Consider the following 25,197-nt stretch of genomic DNA (forward strand, 5'->3'; position numbering starts at 1 on the left):
GTATAGTAGTGGACCCAAGTTTCATCTGTAGTCACAAACTGGCGCAAAAAATCTTGTTGGTTGCACTGAAAACGGGCCAGACTTTGTTCGGACATTTCCAATCTGGTGCGTTCGTTGTCCAATCTCAAGAGCTGTGGCACCCATCTTGCGGATAATTTTTTCATACCCAATTCTTCGGTTAAAATATAATATACCCATTCAGAAGACATCCCTACAGCTTCAGCAATCTCCCGCACTTTCAGTCGACGATCCTCCATGACCATTTTATGCACTTTTGCGATAAATTCTGGGGTCATAACACTTTTTCGCCGTCCACTACGTGGATCATCATCCAAGCTCTCCCGACCAAATTTAAACTCGCTGGTCCACTTGGCAACAGTTGAAAATGAAGGAGCAGAGTCCCCCAGTGTGTTCTGAAAGTCAGCATGAATTTCCTTTGCTTTCATACCTTTCTTTACAAAGTATTTAATCACTGCTCGAATCTCAGTTTTTTCCATTGTCACAAATCACTACGCAGGAACAACAACAAAGAATCAACACTACCACACTCCTGCAGCTAGAGCACTGACGCGCCACGTGTTCACTCACAAAGGATGTGTGATTATTGCGCAGGAACCTCTTTGGACTAGCACTGACATCTAGCGGTGATTCCGAGAACTTTTCAAACCGTCCTCGTACATCTGCCTCCCTTCCGTGGTTTCTTGAGGAGTTGTTCTCTACGAATATCAACTTCATATCTTTCATCATTCTGAACAGAGTGCTCTCATAATTTCCCAAGCTTTTCATCTTTGCTTTACATTCATCACATACCCATGTCAATTTGCAGTTAGTTTGTTTTAAAGTGTCGAATTCCCCCTGCCTTAAACCAGCACATTTCTTGTGATGCCAAGTTTCGCATCCTTCGTATTCCACCGAATAGCAATCACTATCAAAATCGCTCTTGCAGGTTCTGAAAAAACCCTTTAGATCGCTCTGTGTAGCTATTTCTGGCATGTTGAAAACTCTCTAAGTGGCAGTGTCTATGACGACAAACGAAACAAAATGGGTGTCAGTTAGGGCAAAGATAATGATCAAATATAAACAAGTTACCCTCTAAATAGTAATATCTGTGGATCGATTGTAGTAATAAACAAGATGGGTGACACTTAGGGCACAAAAATAAAGATAAATATGGTCCTAAAACACCATTAAATGACCACAGATACGCTAGATAACACTGCCACACACTTAGCACACAAAATACTCCCTACAACCCACAAAAGAAACTCAGTTCTTTTTATAGACAGATATATCACGCACTAGTATTTCCTTTCCTTCATGCCGCTTATGGAAGAAAGAAAGTAGAACTGGCTGAGTCAGCTAAGAGGATGAATTTGAATGTGCTAGGAGTAAGTGATATTCAGATAAGGGGAGATAACGAGAAAGAGATAGGAGATTATAAAGTGTACTTGACGGGTGTTAGAAAAGGAAGGGCAGAGTATGGGGTAGGGCTGTTTATCAAGAATACCACTGCACGCAACATAGTTTCTGTCAGGCACGTAAATGAGCAAAAGATGTGGGTAGATTTGTCAGTTGGAGAAATTAGGATGAGAATTGTCTCAGTGTATTCACCATGTGAGGGTGCAGATGAGGATGAAGTTGACAAGTTTTTTGAAGCATTGAGTGACATCGTGGTCAGGGTCAACAGCAAGGATAGAATAGTGCTAATGGGCGATTTCAATGTGAGAGTTGGAAATGGAACTGAAGGATACGAAAGGGTGATTGGTAAATGTGGGGAAGATATGGAAGTTAATGGGAATGGAAAGCGTTTGCTGGACTTCTGTGCTAGTATGGGTTTAGCAGTTACGAATACATTCTTCAAGCGTAAGGCTATTCACTGCTACACATGGGAGGCTAGGGGTACCAGATCCATAATAGATAATAGACTATATCTTAACTGACTTTGAATTCAGGAAATCTGTTAGGAATGTACGAGTTTTCTGGGGATTTTTTGATGATACAGACCACTATCTGATATGTAGTGAACTAAGTATCTCTAGGACTAGGGTAGAGAAAGTGAAATCTGTCTGCAAACGAATAAGGGTAGAAAATCTCCAGGACGAGGAAATTAGACAGAAGTACATGGATATGATTAGTGAGAAGTTTCGAACAGTGGACAGCAAGCAGGTTCAGGATATAGAAAGAGAATGGGTGGCATACAGGGATGCTGTAGTAGAAACAGCAAGGGAATGCCTAGGAACAACTGTGTGTAAAGATGGGAAAAGGCGAACATCTTGGTGGAATGATGAAGTGAGAGCAGCTATAAATGTAAAAAGAAGGCTTATCAGAAATGACTCCAAACAAGGTCCAAGGCAGACAGGGATTTGTACGTAGATGAAAGAAACAGAGAGAAACAAATAGTTGTTGAATCCAAAAAGAAGTCGTGGTAAGATTTTGGTAATAACCTGGAAAGGCTAGGTCAAGCAGCAGGGAAATTCTGGACAGTAATAAAGACTCTTAGGAAGGGAGGGAAAAAAGAAATGAACAGTGTTTTGAGTAATTCAGGTGAACTCATAATAGATCCCAAGGAATCACTGGAGAGGTGGAAGGAATATTTTGAACATCTTCTCAATGTAAAAGGTAATCTTCCTGGTGGCGTTGCGAACAGCCAAGCTCATGGGGAGGAGGAAAATGATGATGGTGAAATTACGCTTGAGGAAGTGGAAAGGATAGTAAATAAACTCCATTGTCATAAAGCAACAGGAATAGATGAAATTAGACCTGAAATGGTGAAGTATAGTGGGAAGGCAGGGATGAAATGGCTTCATAGAGTAGTAAGATTAGCATGGAGTGTTGGTAAGGTACCTTCAGATTGGACAAAATCAGTAATTGCAGCACCTATGTATAAGCAAGGGAAGAGGAAGGAATTTCTTTTTTGCTTCACATCACACCGACAATGGGATAGGAAAGGCCTAGGAAGTGGAAGGAAGTGGCCATGGCCTTAATTAAGGTACAGCCCCAGCATTTGCCTCGTGTGAAAATGGGAAACCACGGAAAACCATCTTCAGGGCTGCCGACAGTGAGGCTCGAACCCACTATCTCCCGATTACTGGATACTGGCCGCACTTAAGCTATTGCAGCTAACAAGCTCAGTACAGGAAGGATTGCAACAACTATCGAGGTATTTAATTGATTAGTATACCAGGCAAAGTATTCACTGGCATCTTGGAAGGGAGGATGCGATCAGTCGTTGAGAGGAAGTTGGATGAAAACCAGTGTGGTTTCAGACCACAGAGAGGCTGTCAGGATCAGATTTTCAGTATGCGCAGGTAATTGAAAAATGCTACGAGAGGAATAGGCAGTTGTGTTTATGTTTCTTTGATCTAGAGAAAGCATATGACAGGGTACCGAGGGAAAAGATGTTCGCCATACTGGGGGACTATGGAATTAAAAGTAGATTATTAAAATCAATCAAAGGGATTTATGTTGACAATTGAGCTTCAGTGAGAATTGATGGTAGAATGAGTTCTTGGTTCAGGGTACTTACAGGAGGTTAGACAAGGCTGTAATCTTTCACCTTTGCTCTTTGTAGTTCACATGGATCATCTGCTGAAAGGTATAAAATGGCAGAGTGGGATTCAGTTAGGTGAAAATGTAGTAAGCAGTCTGGCCTATGCTGACGACTTGGTCTTAATAGCAGATTGAGCCAAAAGCCTGCAATCTAATATCTTGGAACTTGAAAATAGGTGCAGTGAGTATGGTATGAAAATTAGCCTTTCAAATACTAAATTGATGTTAGTAGGTAAGAAATTCAACAGAATTGAATGTCAGATTGGTGAAACAAAGCTAGAATAGGTCGATAATTTCAAGTATTTAGGTTGTGTGTTCTCCCAGGATGGTAATATAGTAAGTGAGATTGAATCAAGGTGTAGTAAAGCTAATGCAGTGAGCTCGCAGTTGTGATCAAATGTATTCTGTAAGAAAGAAGTCAGCTCCCAGACAAAACTATCTTTACATCGGTCTGTTTTTTAGATCAACTTTGCTTTACGGGAGCAAAAGCTGGGTGGACTCAGGATATCTTATTTATAAGTTAGAAGTAACAGACATGAAAGTAGCGAGAATGATTGCTGGTACAAACAGTTGGGAACAATGGCAGGAGGGTACTCGGAATGAGGAGATAAAGGCTAATTTAGGAATGAACTCGATGGATGAAGCTGTACGCATCAACCGGCTTCAGTGGAGGGTCATGTGAGGCGAATGGAGGAGGATAGATTACCTTGGAGAATAATGGAATCTGTTATGGAGGGTAAGAGAAGTAGAGGTAGAGCAAGACGACGATGGTTAGACTCAGTTTCTAACGATTTAAGGATAAGAGGTATAGAACTAAATGAGGCCACAGCACTAGTTGCATCTAGAGGATTGTGGCAACATTTAGTAAATTCACAGGGGCTTGCAGACTGAACGCTGAAAGGCATAACAGTCTATAATGATAGTGTATGTATGTATGTATGTATGCAAGGTAACTAGACTACTAGGTAGGCTACTACGGCAGTTGAAGCTCCCATTGGTTGGAGCGCTATGACGTCACGCAATATGAACGATAGCGAGTAAGGTACACAGTCGCAGTACAACAAGCCTGGCAGTTCTCTCGCCTGTGAAACATCTTCCCGATCTTTCATCAAATAATAGTCTGGTTTAGTCCGATTCGATAGGTAACGGTACTTCCAACAGATTTTAAAATGTGAACATGCGTTAAATTCGAGTACAAAATTGTATTGTTCCACCTTCTCGATACTTAAAATCATTTAACCTTTATCAAAACATTACAATATAACAATAACAGGTACTAGTTTCGGTCTTTTTTTTTTTTTTTTTGACCATCAACAGCCTAGCCAAAATTACAAGCAAAAGAATCTAAAAATGAAGTGATGTGGATGAACAAGGGGATGGGATGGTGATGGAATGACATACAAAAGTAAAAACCTTAGACAAGTGTTACAATAAATATGACCAGAATATGTTAAAATTAACAGATGAATAAAAGCATTGTGATGTCGTCATCAAGTGATTCTCCGGAGGATTGCACGAACAATTAGACCGTGTCACATCGCTACTACACTAGGTCGTGTACAAAGACAGTTCCCAAAGGCAGCGCGGAATAAACATCTTTCCAGTTAAGATCGTGAGGCAAGCTGCCCTAATTAGAAGACCGCCATTTTATATAACAGAGAAGCTACCAAAGGACCTTTGCAATCCAAACAATCAACACATCCTTTCACCACAATCTAAAGAGTAATATTTGCAAATCAAACGGTCAACATGGCCTTTTACCATAACATAATGAGTAACATTTAAGGAGATATCATCACAAAATACAAACAACAAATACTCAAAGACTGGAATATACTCTGGATAGACTTTTTATTCAAGACCAAGTGTTTTTAAAACGTGCCTCACCATAGACGCTTGAAGATAATTTTTTAAATATGTTTGTTAGTAAATAAGTTTTTTAACATCATGTAGACGCGAATTTTAATTTAAGTAACCCTCTCACAAATGCCTGAAGACTGTTACAAACATTGACTTTTTTATTCATGCCACCTAGTGTTATTACGAAAATTATATCACCACAGACGCTTCAAATATTTTAAATATGTATATTAGTTAATAAGTTTTTCAACACAGTTGTAGACGCGAATTGTAATTTACGTATCATCCACACATATTACCGTACCCCCCGCCCCTCCCTTCTTTTAGAGCATCTAGAGCAATAGTTTTCAAGATCCCATGGGACATAGTTCTAAGGTTTAATGTGCTTACTGTCCAAATGTTTTTCATCTCAACTATCTTTAATACAGCTGAAGATGACCACTAAGTGGTCGAAACATGTTCTGTGTGTGTTAATGTATTTTTATAATTTTGCCCAAGGCAAAAAAGTAAAGTATCGATTAGGTGGTTTTTAATTTTTTTTTTTTTTTTTGCAAGTTGCTTTACATCGCACTGGCACAGATAGGTCTTATGGCGACGATGGGATAGGAAAGGCCTAGGAGTAGGAAGGAAGCGGCCGTGGCCTTAATTAAGGTACAGCCCCAGCATTTGCCTGGTGTGAAAATTGGAAACCACGGAAAACCATCTTCAGGGCTGCCGATAGTGGGGTTCGAACCTACTATCTCCTGAATACTGGATACTGGCCGCACTTAAGTGACTGCAGCTATCGAGCTCGGTGGTTTTTAAATTAATTTGTTGATTTGTTGAAAGTACTCCTCCCATACAATCCATGGCCTCCCTCGTGTTCTTCTTCCTGTTGGTCTTCCCTCGCTTCCTGATCAGTCCCAAGATGTACTCCTCCCATTCAATCCATGGCCTCCCTCGTGTTCTTCTTCCTGTTGGTCTGGCTCGCCACACCTGCTTCGCTTTCCTTTCATCTTCCATTCTTTCTAGGTGACCAATCCAGCCCAATCCTCTCCTCTCAATGACATCCATTATTGGCTCCTGCTGAAGCTCATCTCTCATTGTGGTGTTTCTAATATGGTCTCTTCGAGTTTTCCCAGCAACTTTCCATAAATATCTCATCTCAGCGGCAACCAGATGGCTCTCCAGTTTTTTATGCACTGTCCAACTCTCTGCACCATACAGGAGGGTTGGCAGGTACACAGCGTGATATACCCGCATTTTTGCGTTTCTAATAATTTCTTTCTTCCCTATGATTGTGTTGTTTATACCATAGTAAACTTGATTAGTTTTCTAATTCTGCTGTTTATTTCTGCCTCTAATTTTCTGACCTCTTTGAAAATGGTGCCCAGACACTCAATTTGTTCTACTTGCTCAATATCCTCATTGTTCCACTTGATCTGAAGCTGTACTTTTTCTGCTTTAGTGAACTGCGTGACCTTGGTTTTGCTCCCATTCACTTCCATCCCACGGTCCTGGAAGGCATAAGCCCATTCAGTAAGAGCTTGTTGGAGATTCTCCTCTTTCCCAGCCAAAATCAGAATGTTGTCTGCATAGACCAGGGTTTGGACATATATTGGTCTCATGTTCCAGTTACCAATCTTCTTTTAGTTCTTCTTTTACACTGCTTTATGACTTGGTTCATGAAGATCACAAAGAGAAGAGGACTCAAGCTGTCACCCTGCTTTGCTCCCTTCGCCATTTTGAATTCCCTAGAGCATTCACCAGCTATTCTCACCACTCCTTGGACTCTATTGTACATGCTCCTAATGTGGCATAAGAGATTCTTGGTTACCTTTTCATCTTCAAGTGCTACCCAAAGCTGTTCCCTGGGGACTGAGTCAAATACAGCCTTTAGATCAACAAATGCAGCTAGAACATCCTTCCCTCGACTAAGTCGCTTCTCTATAACAGTTCTTAGTGTGTATTTATGGTCGTATGTTTGTCAACTTGGCCTGAAAGCACACTGTTCTTCTTACAACATTTCCTCTACTTCTTGTCTCAGCCTCCTCTCCAATATGCGAGAGTGTATCTTTCTGGCCACACTGGAAAGACAAATTGCTCGATAGTTTGCACAGTCCAGAGTGCTGCCCTTTTTCTCCCAATCCTTTGGAATCTTCTGAATGCTCCATGCTTGTTGGCATATCCTTGTCATCCATTTCACCACAGCCTCTCCTCCATACTTCATCAATTCTGGTGAAATTCCATCCCAACCAGCTGCCTTGCCTACCTTCATTTCAGTGATAACCTCTCTTACTTCACTCTGCATAACTGTCTTCCCTTCTTCTAGTTCTTCTTCTGCCCTGTTACCGGCATCGTCTTGTAAATTCTGGTCTGCGTAGAACACATCCTCACAGTACGTGCTCCATGTATCAAGGATGTCCTGTGGCCTCGTTTGGATCTTCTGGTTCCTGTCTTTAATGTTCCTGATTCTCTTTCCAGTTTTGCCTTGGAGGGATCTTAGTATCTTCCAAAACTTCTTCTGATTATTTCTGTATTCTTATTCCATTTTCTCTCCAAATTCCTGCCAGTTCCTTTCTTTTGCCTCTTTTACTTGCCGCTTTGCTTCATTACGTGCTTCAACATAGTTCCTCTAGTCCTCTACCCTTCTTGTTCTCATGTACTCCTTCCAAGCTACCTTTTTCCTCCTTACAACTTCCTTGACTTCCTCAGTCCACCACTTTGTTAGTTTCCTTCGTGTGTTTACTGTAGTTTTCCCACAGACCTCTTCTGCTACTTTGATAATATTCGTCTTAAATTCCCTCCATTTCTCTTCTAAGTTCCAACCTCTCTCAGGTTCTTCTCTTTCTGTTTGCTGAAGTATTTTCCCCAACTTCTGAACATAATTCTGCCTTATCTCTTCCTCTCTAAATGCAGAAATTCTTACTTTCTCAAATCGAAGATGAGAGGGTGTGGGTTTAGCCTTGAACCTTGTTTTCATAACCAGAAACCGATGTTCTGTACTCATTTCTGCACTGCGGAAGACCCTTACATCTAGTGCTGCATAAGTCATGTTCTTGGTGTAACAAAAGTAGTCAATGCAACTCTTTGCTCCTTGGCCTACTGCCTCAAAAGTTATTTTATGGATACTTTTATGGGGGAAGAAGGTGTTGCCAATCCTTAGCTCATTATCAATACAGAATTCCAGCATTCTTTCACCAATGGTATTGATGGTTTGTTCTGCTCCATTTTGGCCCATAAATCCATGTCCTCGACGTAACCTATTTCCGATCCTAGCATTCAAGTCCCCCATCACAATAACATGTCTACTTCTTTCCCTGGCTTTGTCTATAGCTTTTTGCATTTGAACATAAAATTGCTCCTTATCTACTTCTTACATATCTTCAGTGGGGGCATAGATCTGCACTAGCGTAATACTTTCTTCTAGTTCCACATCAACTGTGATAAGTCTGGAGTTAATAGGTTCCCATCTTGTCACTTTGTTTTCCACTGCTTCAGACATAATGATGGTCACACCTTCTTTTGCCCATTCATTCCTGCTGACTCCTGAGTATCTCATTACATATCCCTTATCGAAATTTATTTGGCCATTACCTTTTCTCTTGGTTTCACTGACTCTAAGTATGGCAAGCTTGTACTTTTCCATTTCTTCGACTATTTCTACCTCCTTCCCTGACAACGAGGTCACATTCCAAGTACCAATTCTCATATACCTTTTCGCGCCAGGTTGTTCCCTTGTTATCCGTCCGGCTACTTTCATGTTTCTCTGAATAGTTAATTTCACTCCACGTGGGTTATTAACCCTACGGAAGCTAGCATGATGAGGGGGCTGCCTTCTTAGCTGTAATTGCCAGCCCATTTTCTGTCAGGGTATCTTCCCTTAGCCTTTGGGGTCCACTCCCTATCTGCAAGGCAGCAGTTTGTGGTTCGCAGTTCCTCTGCCTACTCCGCCGTTGAGGTGTTTACAAGGTTCCTTCTTCCACCTTCATAACCATTGACTGCCAACTTCTGATGAATTTCTGTGCCATTTCCTGCACAAAGGTTTCATCTGGCCTCCAAAAGCGGAACTCCCCCTCCCGTAGCCGTTGGCCCCCCCTTCTGGTTGTCAGGTTTGGTAATGGCCGCCTGACCTCAGCCAGACAGTCGCAGGTTGTACCGTCTTCTGTCACATACGGTAGCAGGATATTCCTGACCTGACCGGTACCTTCAACACTTTGAGTGTAAGTACGACATATTCCTTTAAGTTGGTGTTTTGCTGTAGGTGGTTCAAGCCTAATTTGGTGATGTATCCTTTTTGTTTCACTGCTTCTTCTCCATCCAGATGACTTCTTGGTAAGTCTGTTCTATATGAATTCATGGCAAGTGTATCTTTCTATGACTTCATGGCAAGCCTTTCCTTCCAACAACATTGACCGACCAAGTGTGGCCTCACTCTCTCAATGCCTATTGACTCACTGAGGCTTCTCCATCCTTTCGACTGACGCTATAAGACACTGGACCAACTTATATAGACATTAGTTGACACACCTACGCAATCTCCACAAATAACTATGATATACTCCCACCCTGCTCCAAATGTTACACACAATGGTGAAATAGCCTGGGGCACCCTAGGTAACTCCAAGAAAGTGAGCTCACCGCTAAATGCACACAATGACGTAACAATGACTTGGCAGTTACTCCAGCAGTATTTCGCAATGTTATAATGTCACAAATTATTGCATACACTACATCCACATCTGATATACAGCATCTCTTACTGTACATGTTTTTAGTGTTAATCTACACACACGTATCTATACATACATCTAACTACAATCACGCAAGCGATCATCATTGCATAATTGAACTGAACAATAATAATAATACAATAATAGTAATCTCACAGATAAAATAATAATTATATGGACATAATAATAATAACAACAACAACAACAACAACAATAATAATAATAATAATAATAATAATAATAATAATAATACAGGTATCACCTTGTAACGGGATTTAAACCATTACAGTACTGCTTTATTGGTACTGCTTTGGAAGGGGATTCGACAGGGCGCAACATAGGAAAGCTTCTATTGTCACAGTTGGGATTTAATAAACTGCCAATTAAGAACTGTCTGGCATTCTTTTCTGACAATGCTCCTGTTATGATTGGACAGAAAAATGGAGTTCTAGCAGTTTTGAAAGAAGCTCATCAGGATATTTTTGGTATCGATTTCAGCTGCCATCTAATTGACTTAGCTGCTGCAAAAGCTGCTGCAACTTTACCAGTTAGAATTGATGAGATTCTTGTTGATATTTTATATTACTTGGAGAAGAGTACCAAAAGAAAAGAACATCTTCAGAAATGTCAAAGTATGCATGGAAAAGAAATGAAGAAGTTGTTGAAGCATGTGTGCACAAGATGGTTATATTTAGCCAGATCTTTAGACAGATTATTAGATCAGTGAGACCCATTTCTTTCATTTTTTAAGGATGAGGTGGTAGTGTGTGCTCCAAATACTTCTGCCAGTTTATCTTTTTTTTAATATTCCAAAAGTACACAGTAGATCTGATGACAAACAAATGAAGAGACTATGTGATTCTCCCTCCTCCTCCTCCTCCTCCTCCTCCTCTTCCTCATCTTCTGCCAAATGAATGGCATGTTCTTCCAAACCTGACTCACCTGTTCTCAGAAATGTGAACCCCACTGCATCTTGTGAAGAAAAGCTGTTTATGCTTCTTTCCTCTGACCTTAACAGAGCATTTTGTACTTTTTACATGTACTATCCCATCATTTGATAAGATCAATACTGTCCTTCAGAGTGCTTCCTCACATATCCGTGTACTGTTTGAATTAATGTTAGATATATTGAAACAGATGTTCACCTGGTGTGTCAAGCCAAGTGTAGTTAAACAGTCTGCTTTGCTCATCACGCAATTTAGAATCAGAAGGATGATGAAGACCTGGTAATTGGCATTCAAACCTCAAACTTGGTTAAGGTGCTAAAGGATGAAGACAAATCTCTGTTTTTCTCATCAGTCAGAAACTATTTCTGTGCAGCCTGTGACTATATGGTTAACAGGTTCCCTTTTAAGAACGATGTGCTAAAACATGCACAGGTTGCTAAACTTGATGCCATGGAAGAAGCACAGTTTTCTTCTGTTAATTTGTTTTTGGAGAACTTTCGTGTTATTTTGTGTAAAAGAGAAAATGAAACAAGAGATAATGCTGTGAATGAACTCCAAAGCCACCAGTTTACGGCTCTTCGTATAGATGACTTATCTAGTATTGTAAGTAACCAAGCTACAATTGATTAAAAATGGACACAGTTTTTGAATATCCATGAGTTGTTGGACATTATAAATATGACAGGATCTCTAGATTCATGCTGTCTTTTCTTACCATATCATGTAGTAATGCAGAATGTGAACAAATTTTTAGTTTGATTGAGAAGAACAGGACACAGTTCAGGTCATTGATGTCCAATGGAGCTCTGGAAGCCATTTCCATTTTGAAGAAGTGCTGAGGCATGTTATACAAACACATAGTCTATTTACTTTCTGAAGAAAGCAAAGCAAGCCACAACTTTAGCTGTTAAATCAGAATGAATATGTGTGTGATGGTGTAAATAACGTGAGTGCATATAATTATGTGCAGCAACATACTCCTTCCTTCAACATTTTAATTAGTCGCACATGATGGTGTAAATAATGTAAATAACTTGGGTGTATTATTATGTGCAGCAGCATATTCTTTACTTCATAAACAAATTGCATTGTGTAAGTAGATTTCATTGATGCATTTTAAAGATATTTGTGTTAGTTTAACTGAAATGAAATATTTTGTTCCTTATACTGTAATGTCATTGGCTGCATGTAATGTTTTATATTAATGCTGTTGAACTTGTAATTCTCTGAAGTGAAGAAAATACATGAATTTTGTCGTGTTTTACCGCATTTTGGTGCATTGGGTTCCCGTGTATTTTGACGTATGGGGATTCTACTGATAGGTCATTTGGAAAGTTGGCAGGTATGATAATCATTCCTCCAAAACCGTTTGACATACGAACTGAGGGTGTATTTACAGGCTCAACCAACAGCAGACATTCCAAAATTTAGAAATCTGGAAGATAACTTTCAGTTTAAAACCATAGCAAAGCATGAGTATCCTGTTAATTAAAGAATGAAGAAACAAGACAGTGAAGATAAGGTCAAGAGCTGGGAGACGTTTACAACAAAAACTATGGAATATTGAAGAGTAGATTGAGAGGATATTGAATCAATTGAAACAGAAGATGGGACCATTATTAGGAATGCAGAAAGGATATAAAGATATCTTGTCAGGTTGTTGATTGGGGAGGAAGAAGGACAAAATAAAATCCATGAGTTGGATGAATCTGATGAAAAAGAGAGGCCTATTTCATGGACAGAAACAGAAAGTGCCCTGAAACTGATGAAAGGAGGAAAGTTACCTGGAGCAAGTGGACTGTCATTTGATATGATAAAAGCAGCAGGAATACACGGTTATCAGTGGCTACACAGAGCACTACGAGCAATATAGAAAGAGAATAAAATACCCTATGATTGGAAGAAATGACTGATTATACCATTATTTAAGCAATGAAGCAAGAAGAAGTGTACCGACTACAGAGAAATTACCTTGCTGTTACACTGCCTTAAGATAATGGAAAAGATCATAGAGAAGAGACTAAGAGCAATAACAGAACACCAAATTGAATAAACAGTGTGGTGTGTTACGAGCTCCAGATCTCAACATTTTTTCTTACCTTAAGCATACTTCTCCGCTCCGTGCTGCTACACATTATACTGCTCTGCCTGCTTGCTAGTCTGCCTCACTACTGCTTGCGCTGTCGCTTCTCCCCACGCCACCACCTGACGTCATCTCTCTCCAGCATTTTCTAGACTTGCCTTCCCTGGCGTATATGTACTCGCCGCTTTCCTTCGACCAGCGATCAGGTGTGCTTCGTGTTTTGTAATAGGCAGTGGGAGCTCCTGCATTCCGCACGGCTGACCGTGTGCTGTTAATCTTCTTCTTATTCCTCTTCAGACCGGGTGAGCAGACTAGTATTTTGCATTATGTTTTCAATACTTGCTTTTTCCTTGCCTTGAGAGGCTTTACTACTATTTGATTCTGAACTCTAGTCCCTTCAGGACTCAACGTCTAAATACTATTATGGTGCACAAATTTTCGTTCTGAGACTTCTTCTCCGAGTGTGTAAGAAGGGAGTGGTGGACTGCCAACCTTATCAGTGACTTTGAACTTTGCGTGTGGTGTAATCAACGTTATTATTTCCAACTGGGACTATGCAGCCTGATCCCTACTTGTATTTTCATCCTCCTTGTTTCGCTTCCTAACATATTTTTCTCTTTCTCATGTTTTCCCTTGTCCTTTCCCCATTTCTTTCTTTCTACCTTTTATTATGAAGATTTTAAAACTAATCACTGTGAAATTGTGATCTGCGAATCAAATAGTGTAATTTCTCTGGTCTTTGAAATGTTCTGTCATCTTTCTTATTTGAAGCAAGCCTGGTTGACCTTGGGGGATTAGACATTGTTTTTACTTGCACTTATATTAATTTCCAGAATGTTCCTTTCTATTTGTGAAAGATTGAGTATGCCTTTTCAAAGTTTTGGTACTTTAGTGTGAATGACTCCAATTTATGTAAAAACCTGTCCAAATCTAGTCCTTGGAAATTTAACTTGATAACCATTATTATAACTATTTTCAGTACCTGTGTAAGCCAAAGATATCTATTTTTACTCGTTGCTGTATTAATGCTTCTTGTTTCCATTCTGTTGTCGTTACAATATATCTGTTATTGAAACCTGTTATTTTGGGAGTTCTCATTTTTTCATTCCCTCTCATTATACTACGTGTACCTACTGCAGAAATCCTCTGGGAAAATAGGGCCCAAATATTATTTGTACACTACTCAGTTGAGGTCTTGCTATCTTACCTTTACTGCTCATGATTCTTCGGTCTCAATAATTCGACGCCACAAATATCTTACACCACGCTTCCCTTCGCTCTGCTTGTTGTGTGGCACTATTTACACGCTTTTAGTGTATGTCATCCTTTCCCTTTTTTCGTAGGAATAGCTATTTGTTTTCGACTCAATAAACACAAGGATCGCCACAGGTGTCAGACGAAACAGAGGGACGATAGATGTTGTCTTAGCCATAAGACAGATATGGAAAAATACTTATTAAAATGGAAAGACCTAATTGTCATGTTTGTTGTTGTTTTGTATGTAGAAAATGCTTGCGACATCATGCTGAGAATAAAATATGGCTCAACCTAGACAAACTATTGGTTCCAGAATCTCTCATTCAGAAGATTCATGTTGTAGGAAATTGTGAGAGCAATGTACAAGTGAGAAATGGCAAGCAGAAATGGTTTTGAACAAAGTGAAGAGTGCAGTAAGGCACTTCACTGTCCTCACTACTCTTCATAACACTCATGGATATCATTATCAAGGAAATTAAAGTTGTGGATGCTGGAGATTTGAATGCATTTGTTTTTGATGATGATGAAAAAAAGACAGAGCAGGAAGTACTGAGAATATTGGATTGTTGGGAAAGCAAGTTAGAGGAGTATAAGTTAACTGTAAGCAAGCAAAACGTTGAGGCAATGAAAACGAGTAGAACATCCACTCATTACATTCTAGTAATCAATTATCGATGGAAGCTGGAACTGGAAGAATTTAAGTCATAATGAAGAGGGAGAGAGAACAGAATATGTGAAAATCTTTAGCTGTCTTGGAATGTAATATCCAATAATGGGAGTCTTAAACTACAACCGTCTTACTAATAAACGGTGTATAACTTTTATACAAGGATTATACACTGTACAAAACAGCTTGTCCAAACCATCAAACTTCTACCAAGTGCAAAATGTAGTCTGGGACAAGGCAGTTCACAAAACAGATAATTTCCAACTCATACCTTCTGCCAGCCATGACATACAACTTGGAAAGTATATTAAATACACAAGACATTATTAAATTACAAGCATATAAAATAGGGTTTCTTAGATCAGCAATGCAGAAGGCAAGAACTGACAGAATCAGGAATGATTACATCAGTAGAGACATCCAGGTGAAATCGACAATGGGGAGCTGTGCGGATGAAATGACTTGACCCTGTAAAGCAAATGTAGGAGATGCAGATTCCTAGAAAGTACTTGGAGAGGACTGTGCCTTGGAAAAGACCATTTGAACATCCGAGAAGGAGATGGTTGTACCAAATTAAAGAAGATCCAACAAAAATGGGAGAGATATTGGAGCATGTAATGAGAGAAGTTTACAAAGACAGAAACAGATGGAGGCATATTGTTCACACAAATCCTTCATGACCTCCTGGATGAATCCACAGATGATGATGATGATGATGAAGATCAGAGTTGGGAAGTAACTGAATAAAAGTAATCTTACTACTTGTAATAATTTTTTTGTTTGTAATTTTTACTTGTAATCGTTATTTTTACTCATAATTTACTTCTTGGAGTAAAACTGTAATCATTACATTCTAGTAATCAATTATCGATGGAAGCTGGAACTGGAAGAATTTAAGTCATAATGAAGAAAACTTTCTCATTTCATCTATAGCAGAATCAGTAGCTTCACCAATGCTGGCTGAGGTACATTCTTAATTCTCCAGAATTTCCAATTACATCAAAGGTATCCTTCAATATCCATCACTACTGGGGATGTTCTTAACATTAAACACAGATATTCCTTGAAGTGTCCCCATTAAGCATCCTTGCAGCAAATGCAAATATATACCAAGTATCCCCATTTTAAGAACCAATTAGTATTTTGTAAAGTAAATGATTTGAAATATGATAAGACAGTAACTAAAATAAAATAAATGCCGGGCTGAGTGGCTCAGACGGTTAAGGCGCTGGCCTTCTGACCCCAACTTGGCAGGTTAGATCCTGGCTCAGTCCAGTGGGGTATTTGAAGGTGCTCAAATACATCAGCCTCATGTCGGTAGATTTACTGGCACATAAAAGAACTCCTGCGGGACTAAATTCCGGCACCTCGGTGTCTCCGAAAACCGTAAAAGAGTAGTTAGTGGGACGTAAAACAAATAACATTAAATTATTAAAATAAAAATGATGGAAACAAGTCATTTTTAAAGTTTCAAGGTATCATATTTAGTCTCAATTTTAGTGATGATAGCCACTTAATGGCTCTAGGCTACAAAATACGTACAAAATAAAGTAATATCTTTTTTGTTACAAATTTTGGTATAAATCCAGCCCCATGTGAAAATGTTTGTGATTTCCTGAGCACTGGCATTCTGTGAAGTAATTGTAATATTGTAATTTTACTCATTGCTTGTTGGAAAAGTAATTTGTAATTGTAACTGAGTAAAATATATCCTAGGCCTAGGTAACTGTAATTCAGCCTAATTACGTTTTTCTTATACTCTACCCACCTTTGATGATGATGATGATGATGATTGCAAAGTTATTCAGTTCTATCATCACCAAACAGAACAAGTTCACTGCAGTTTATGTCACAATATTTGGTATACTTCACAGTCCTTAAAAATGTGATTAGAATTTGATAACTTTGTATTCAGATTGCCAATTAGGCCTTGTAAAAATTGTCTGGAGTTGTTGAGACTTTCTTTGCTTTTATTGGACACTGGTAGTTATTTTATATCATGGTCTTGATGCTTCCCTGTTATTGACTGTTGCTTTGATATGAATCCCTTCTGCTTCCTTCCTCCTGTTGTACACATGTTTAAAATAAGGCTTCATTTGTGAATAAACTTGTTTTATGTGTTAGGAGGTTAGATGGTTGTAAGTTATGAAATTTGCAATTCATAAACTTGTCAAAAATATAAAATATGCAGTTTTCCATTGTGTTTCTTTAAATTTAATTCTGATTGGAAAAATTAGAGGATGTCAACTTGATTGGACAAGATCATCCTGTGTTTAATATATTTTATTTCAGCTCTCATAACTTAACATTTTTGTTCAGATTATAAACTGTGTTCATTTGAATGGGAAGTTTTATCATGAACATTCTGTTAATGTATTGATACTGAAAAGCATGGCTTCTAATTAATCACACAATTTCAGAATTACAGCTATTAGCAACATTCCAGACAAAGATTTTGCAGCCAATTTCTGCAAACTTAGTACTGATGAAAATCATATGGATACTGAACAAAATAATTCAGACTGCAAAGATGATAAACAGGTTGTAATGTCTCCCAGAAGTAAAATGCCTCTTCACCGAAATTTTATGAAAAAATTCAGCACGGAGCAATCCTCAAGTCCGAACTATATCAGCACCTCTAATGCAATATATTGTCAAACATCTTCTGAGAGCAATTTACTTCCAAACAGTTTAGTAATTCCAAATGGCTGGCTCCCTGAATCATTTAGAAATCAACAGATAATTAATACCAGTTATGATAATACTACAGAAGAAATTAAAAGAAACTGTATAAATAAGGGTAAGTTTTAAAAAGAAATCCATGTATATCATTCTTTTTTAGTTTGTTTAATTCTGATTTTGAAATTGAGGAACATATTGTCCAGTATGAGCACACTGATTTCTTTGAATTTTAATTTTTAACTATACTTATATCATACAATAGTGTATACCCAAGTTATTTTAATGGTTCTGAGCTTACACCCTCAGATTATTTGGTTATGTGGCTTCAAACATCAGTGCCTTACTTTCCTGCCCTTTGTTTTAGAACACAAATTAATGTTGTATGCAAATTCTGTTCGGCAACTTCTTTTTAATTCTACTCACACCTGAACTTGGCTACTCATATTTTTTTCTCACTGATACATCTCAAACCTAGTCTAATAACATAGCTATAATATGCCAATTGACCCAGATTTAACCAAAGAAAATCCTAAGAAGTAAGTCAACTGATATGTCGTACAATGTATTAAAAGAAGATGTTCTGTGGCCCTAGAATATGTAGTATACATATTCACGTACATACATACATACATACATACATACATACATACATACATACATACATACATACATACATACATACATACAATAATGTAGTAATTAAAAATCACTACCATACTATCGATGACTACAGACATATATATATATATCATATATATATTAATTAACACAAATACAATATGATAACACATATAAATATGTACACAATAATTTGCAATTGATCTATCCGGCAGTATCAAAATAACTGAACTATTCAATTTGCTATATAATAACATCAACTGAAGTCACAGAATTCCAAATACACATAACAGCAACAACTTCCTCTTTGATTTTCAACTACTACTGACTGAACTTCAACAATTTTTATGTAAACTATATTCTGGCTATGATTCTGGATAATTCTGGTTTCTTACAACATATTATTTAATACAAGATACCTGAAGGTTCTACATTTAACACCCAGAAGTCTTTGGCAATTTCCTGTTCTAGAATTATCTTCAAACAAGTTTGTCATTACAGTGTATTACCTAAGGCTTATCCAGAAACACCTAGAATACTATACAGATGTCCTTGATACATCAAGGTTCCATAGAATCTTAGACCATACATACAACTGGAAGTTTCCCAGGCAACTTAGAATACACGGAAGATTATTTACAAGTGATAAGCATGATGCAACGTCATTCCACAGTTCTCAAGTTTACACACAACTAGAATTTACCTCAAGAACTTAGAATACATGACAGATATTTACAAGTGATAAACATAGCCTAACCAATAATATATGAGTTAAATACACATAATTAAAACTATATACATCACCTAGCCTATCATCATGATCATCATCAATGTCCCACTCCAGTTGCCCGGGTGTGGTTAACAAGCCTCCTCCACTCCTTTCTGTCCTTCCACTTTTCCTGCTCCATTACTTCCACCACATCCAATCCAGCTTTTCTAATGTCCTTCCAAATCTGATCCATCCACCTTCTTCTCAGTCTTCCAACTGGTCTCTTTCCCTTAACCTCTCTTTCCAATTCCCTTCTTGCTACCCATTCCTTTCCCATTCTTTTTACATGTCCAAACCATCTCAGTCTAGCCTATAGTATATGAAAAATTGTTTTCAATTATATTACACATAACCTAATTTGCATCAACATAAACACTTACACACAGAGAGAACCGAAAGTATCCAGACAAAGTAAGCTTCTTAGGCCATTTACTCATAGAGTGGCATAATACATATGTAAACGTGAATACACAATCGTACAAAATATCAGGCACTTATACCTTCATGAAGCACTGACAAGAATAAGGAGAGCATAAATATTATTAGAAACAACAAGTAAAGAAATAAAGGCTCCTTTCTCTGCATCAAAAGAATTCAGACATTAAATATTCCTGTCAAAATACACATACTTCATCATACAATACCAATATTTCAGTACCGGTACTTTGTTGAATATCCTTTAGCTTTTATTAGTTCACATTCAGCCAGCAAAGCATGTTTGAGATCATCTTTGGTTTTAATATCCATCTTTCTTATGTTCTTCTTTAAAAGGCTCCATATATGATCCATGGGATTAATATCAAGGGATTGGTGTGGAGGGTGCAGGTGCCTGGGAGTATTATACAACAGTCACAGTTTGACATTATGAGCAGTATGCTTGGGGTCATTATCTTGCATAAAGGTCCAGTTTTTCTGCACTGGCTGGCAGTCCTTGTTTAATGATGTTCAGGTACATTCTGTGGTCCATTACACCATTAACAATGTGCAGCTTCCCAACACTGAGCGCATTCATGCAGCCCCACACACACATTCAGAGCCACCTCAATGTTTAACAGATGGAAAGATTTTCTGAGGTTCTAGTACAGCATTCGCTTTCCTCCATACCTTCGGCTTTGTGTCTGAACCAAACACATTGAATCTACTCTCATCAGTCCATATCAACTTTTTCCAAAATTCCTCAGACCTATCCTAATATTTCAAAGTGAATTCCAGTCGCATTTTCGCTGTACATTTCATTCACCCATAACTTATTCTGACTGACTCGACCATGGTACCATTCATGATCACAAACACATCACACTATGCTCCCAGATACTTGGATACAGGTGTTCTATAGTTCAGCTGCAATCTTTAGAGCACTGAGAGGGGACTTTTCTTGATAAGTCAGTGGATGACATGCTTATAGTATGGTGTGAAGATTTGAGGTCATCCCATTCTTGGCCTGTTTTGGTTGGATTTGTCCCTGCTGAATTTGTCTATTGAATTGTAAACAGTTGAACAAGGTCTCTTAACAGTCAGGCTTATCTCATTCAATGATTTTAATTGATTATGTAGCCTTATAATCAATTTTCTTTCACCCTGTATCATCTCCTTACCTTTGCAACCCATTCTATGTTTCCTTGTTTCTGTGGATGATTTCACTGCTGCAACATGTCACACTACTACTACGGTTCTGAAACACGTGAGTGACAGCTAACGTATCCACAAAGACACACATGAGATACTGTCAGTTGGTGCAACTTTTATTCACATCTATTTACAAATTAAACACACACATAACCTTAATCACTGCTGTCACAAACAAAACATTCACATCACAAATCTGCCATTTAAAAAGAATGCCAATCGCTGCACATGGAGATCACAACCTTGAAACACAGTTGAAACCTTGACTACCGACTGCCTACATCGACATGTCAGTTAACCACAACACGTGTTCACCAGTGAAACTCCTGCTAAACAATAACTCTTTAACCAATAACTCTCCGGTCACTGTCAAGATCGTCTTCTTATATATGTCCTGGCCAGGCTTCCAGAAAGATACATTACAAGAAATACCTTCTCGAAAACTCTATACATAGACATAGTGTGCAGAATATTCTCAGTCGTTCTCGTCTACCTATTACCATTCTGGAAGTTACAGTGTGTTTCACAGTTATGGATTACAAATTATATATACAGGTAAGAATGAATTATATACAGGTTCTTATATTAATTGAACTGATATAAATGTCTATATACAGTGTATGTTTCGTGACATAACCTCACAAACAACGCAATTGTATCGTATGTATATATGATGTAACAATAATACAAATACTAAATTGATGTAAACACTTCATAATTATATATTACAAGTAAAAATAACCACAATCATAAAATAATAATAATAATAATAATAATAATAATAATAATAATAATAATAATAATAATAATAATTTGAGCTTGATATTTGCATTAGGTACCCATGGTGAGAGAATATTGTTTTCAAGTTATATCTGTTTATCGCACTTGCGTCAATATCCCCCCCTATACTTGAAACAATTTCCACACTTTGTCACATTCTTTTGGTCCTCACCATTTAACTATACACAGACTACCTCATTCACACAGCCCTCCTGTTGGCGCTGTTGAAGTCCATAGTTCGCAGCCCGGCGGTTCTATCGGGATCACCACCTTCCCATGGTGGATCCACTGGGTCCGGTTGATGGTGACTTCATTCCTGGTGATGGTGATCCGCAGGTCCTCGCATGGCATTCGAAGCTCCGCTGGCTTTCCCCTCATTTGTACCTTCGTGTTCTGTCAGGTGGCACCCTTGTTTGTTGGTTGTTGGTTCGGACCCCACTTGTTCTCCATCTCCTAGAGGGGGCCCCACTGGCTCAGTCATTGCCATTGCTGCCTCCATTTCCTGGGGCCCCATAGTTCTGCTCCACGCTGAACATCCTCCCTGAACAGTTCACAGTGCTGTGGAACTTACTGCTGCCGTCGAGCACCTTGCTCTTGGTGTCATACTGGTACAGCCCATTCACCATCATATTGTCTGGTTGTTCGGTCTCGGCATCAAATACCCGCGGCATTCTATCGGTGCGCTGAGTCCTCTCCTGCAGCTGGACTCGGTAATCGGCTCTTGGTTGGTGGACATTGCTGTGCCCGCTGAACTCTCACACAATTTCCTCGCAGGTCAAACATGACTGTGGGCTATGTCATACTTCCATCTCCTGCCCATGAAGTCCAGCGTTCTGGTATTCGTCTCCTTCTTCTGACGTCAATCCAGTCTTGAACTGGGCCCCGATTTGCTCTCTTCGAGCTTTCCAAACTGGGCTTCGATGTTCCCCTTGAGTTTTCCAAACTGGGTCTCGATGTTCTCCTCAAGTTTTCCTAACTGGGCCTCGATGTTTTTAGCCAAGGAAATTAACTGTTTAAACATCCAATGGTCCTCTGGTCATTCTTCATTTTCGATTCCAATGGATTCTAATAGTCCTGCCACGGTCGCCAGTTTATGTATCCACAAAGACGCACACGAGATGCTGTCAGTTGGTACAGAATTATTTATTCACATCTATTTACATAACCTTAATCACAGTACTACAAAAAAACACTTCACTCTGAGAACATCAACAAAGCCGCCATTGTAAAAACAACTGGCTGACACTTCAGTATAGAGACTGCAACTATTGCATGTCAACACGAGATATATATTCTTGCTACACTATATATCCCCCCTATAAATTGAAACAATTTCCATACTTTGTCACACTCGTCGACGTTACCTTGGACGTAGATTGAATCTTCTTTCTCCCTCGATGTCGCTGGATGTACCCTCCTCCTCTTGACCAGCATGTGCCGTGTTGGGGGTCGGGGTTGCCTCGCTCCCGACCTCTTCCTTGATGATAGTCGATGTGTTCTCCTCACGATGAACAAATGGTGCTGTGTCATTAGTAGCCTCTTCTCCAGGGTTACTCTGTATGCGCAGTGGTTGGGTGACTCGCCGTAACTCCGATGTGTGGACCTTGACAGGAGGGTTGGTCTTCAGTAAGTAGACCCCATGGCCCAGATGTTTATCCACCTCGATGGGACTAACCCACTTAGGTGCGAGGCCTGCATGAAACCCTCCAATGTTATTACTGATTGGGTGGTTATGTGGCAGTACTTGTTGGCCTGGTAGGAAGATCTAGGTCTCTTCGACCTTGAGCCTTGGCCTGGGTAAGGGATCTCTTCTCGGCCAAAGCTTGCTTCTCCTTGATATTTTGCTGCTGCTGCTGCTGCTGCCATTCTGCCAGGGAAAGAGCTGCATCATCTTGACCCGAAGTGGGTAGTGGATGAATCTACCAATCTCCAGTGCCGCACAGCTGTCGATGAAGAAACGGCTCTGCTGGGAAATAGCCACTGTCATGGTTGATGTGTTGTCGCAGGGCAAAAAGTTACTGTGGTATCTGACGGTCCCACAGTTGATGTTCTTTGTCTGTCAGGTGGACTTGTAGCATCCTTTTCAGCCCCTGGTTCTGTTGTTCTGTTGGATTTGTCCTTGAGTTGTAGATAGAGATGGTCCAGTGGTCCACACCCCATTCCATCATCATTTGCTGCCACTTCCTCAACGTGAACTGACTCCCATTGTATGACAGAATGCACTGTGGATAACCATAGCGGCTGAATACCTAGTCTTGTAGCAGGCTGGTGATGCATCCCATCATGGCTACAGGTATTGGAAAGACCTCAATCCATCTTGTGAAGAGGTCATTGATTACTAGGAGTCCTGTTTTACCCCATGGTGTTCTAGGGTAAGGACCCATCAAGTCCAGGGCTATGGCCTCCCACGGGCATTGTGGCCGTCTTCCTTTTTGGCTGGAATCTGCCTTCCTGTTGCTCGCCTTGGTGCAGGCACAGATGTAACACCCCTTCACGTAATCCAGGATGTCTTTCCGCATGTTGACCCAGAAGAATCATCATCAGATAGAATGATATGTCTCTTCGCCTCCTGGATGTCCGGTTTCATTGCTATCATGGAACTTCTCGAGGATGTCTGTTGTGTGCTGTCTGGGGATCACCACTACTGCAGGCATGTCGGAGAGGTGTGACATGTACATCAAGAGTCCTCCGTCAACCCGGAAGTTCTTGTAGCACATTTTGAATTCCTTCGGGACAAGTCGACTATCGGTGTTCTGTCTCCTAATCCACTGCGTCATGATCCTACAGGGCTTTTCTTGTTCCTGCCACTGTTTGATCACTCCCAGATCAAGTTCCTTCTTGATGGTCATAAGGACAGGTTCCTGAGGCTCACTCTGGTGTTTTTGTGGGAACTCCCTCTCAACAATGGTGCTCCTAGCTTCAGGTTCCATCGCTGGGTGCCTAGATAAGCTATCTGCTCCTATGTTCATCTGTCCTGGGACATGACACGCATCGAAATCAAATTCTGCGATTAACAGAGCCCATCATATCAATTTAGATTTTGAGCCAGAGACTGAGTTCAACCATTTGAGAGCGGCGTCATCAGTGTAGAGCTGGAACTTCCTTCCTGCCACGTAGCCTCTGAATTTGCCCATGGCCCACACCATGACTAAGGCTTCCTTCTCGGCAGTGCAGTAGCGTTGTTCGGTGGGAGATAGTTTCCTGCTGGCATACACGATGATGTCACTTCAGCTGTCATTCCTCTCCTGGAATAACACTTCTCCTAAGCCAGAGTCGCTGGCGTCCATCAGCAGGCACATCTTCCGTTGAAGGTCGGGATGGGCTAGACCGGGAGTGTTGCATATCGGAGCCTTAATGCCTTGGAATGCTGCCTCTTCCTTGCTGGTCCATCAGTACGGGCAGTTGTTATGGAGTAGATCCATGAGTGGTATTGCCTTCTCTTCAAAGTGTAGCACAATGCTGCTATACCATCCACACAAGCCAAGGAACTGATGTACTTGTCACTTGGTCCACGCGCGCTCAGCTTCTTCAATAGCTCGATTCTTCTCTGGTTGCCTTTTTAAGCCTTCAGAGGTTAGGACATGGCCAAGATATTCTAAGCGGGACTGGGCGAAGTAGCACTTTTCCAGTTGGCAGGTCAGTCCATG

The 25,197-nt window shown here is 39.8% G+C and overlaps 1 protein-coding gene across 2 annotated transcripts in view; it reads left to right on the forward strand.

Moving 5' to 3' along the window:
- The window catches only part of LOC136867367 (uncharacterized), a 123,735-nt gene that overhangs the window by 66,005 nt on the left and 32,533 nt on the right, over positions 1 to 25,197 (forward strand). The window contains exon 6 of one of the 2 annotated variants that reach the window (XM_067144544.2): positions 17,496 to 17,875. The exons of the other annotated variant lie outside the window; for it this stretch is intronic. Within the exon in view, the coding sequence (XP_067000645.2) occupies positions 17,496 to 17,875 (380 nt within the window). The remainder of the gene's footprint in view (positions 1 to 17,495; positions 17,876 to 25,197) is intronic. 2 annotated transcript variants of the gene reach the window in all.

This window comes from Anabrus simplex, chromosome 3 (assembly GCF_040414725.1).
Source record: "Anabrus simplex isolate iqAnaSimp1 chromosome 3, ASM4041472v1, whole genome shotgun sequence".
In the NCBI taxonomy this organism is placed as follows: Eukaryota; Metazoa; Arthropoda; class Insecta; order Orthoptera; family Tettigoniidae; genus Anabrus; species Anabrus simplex.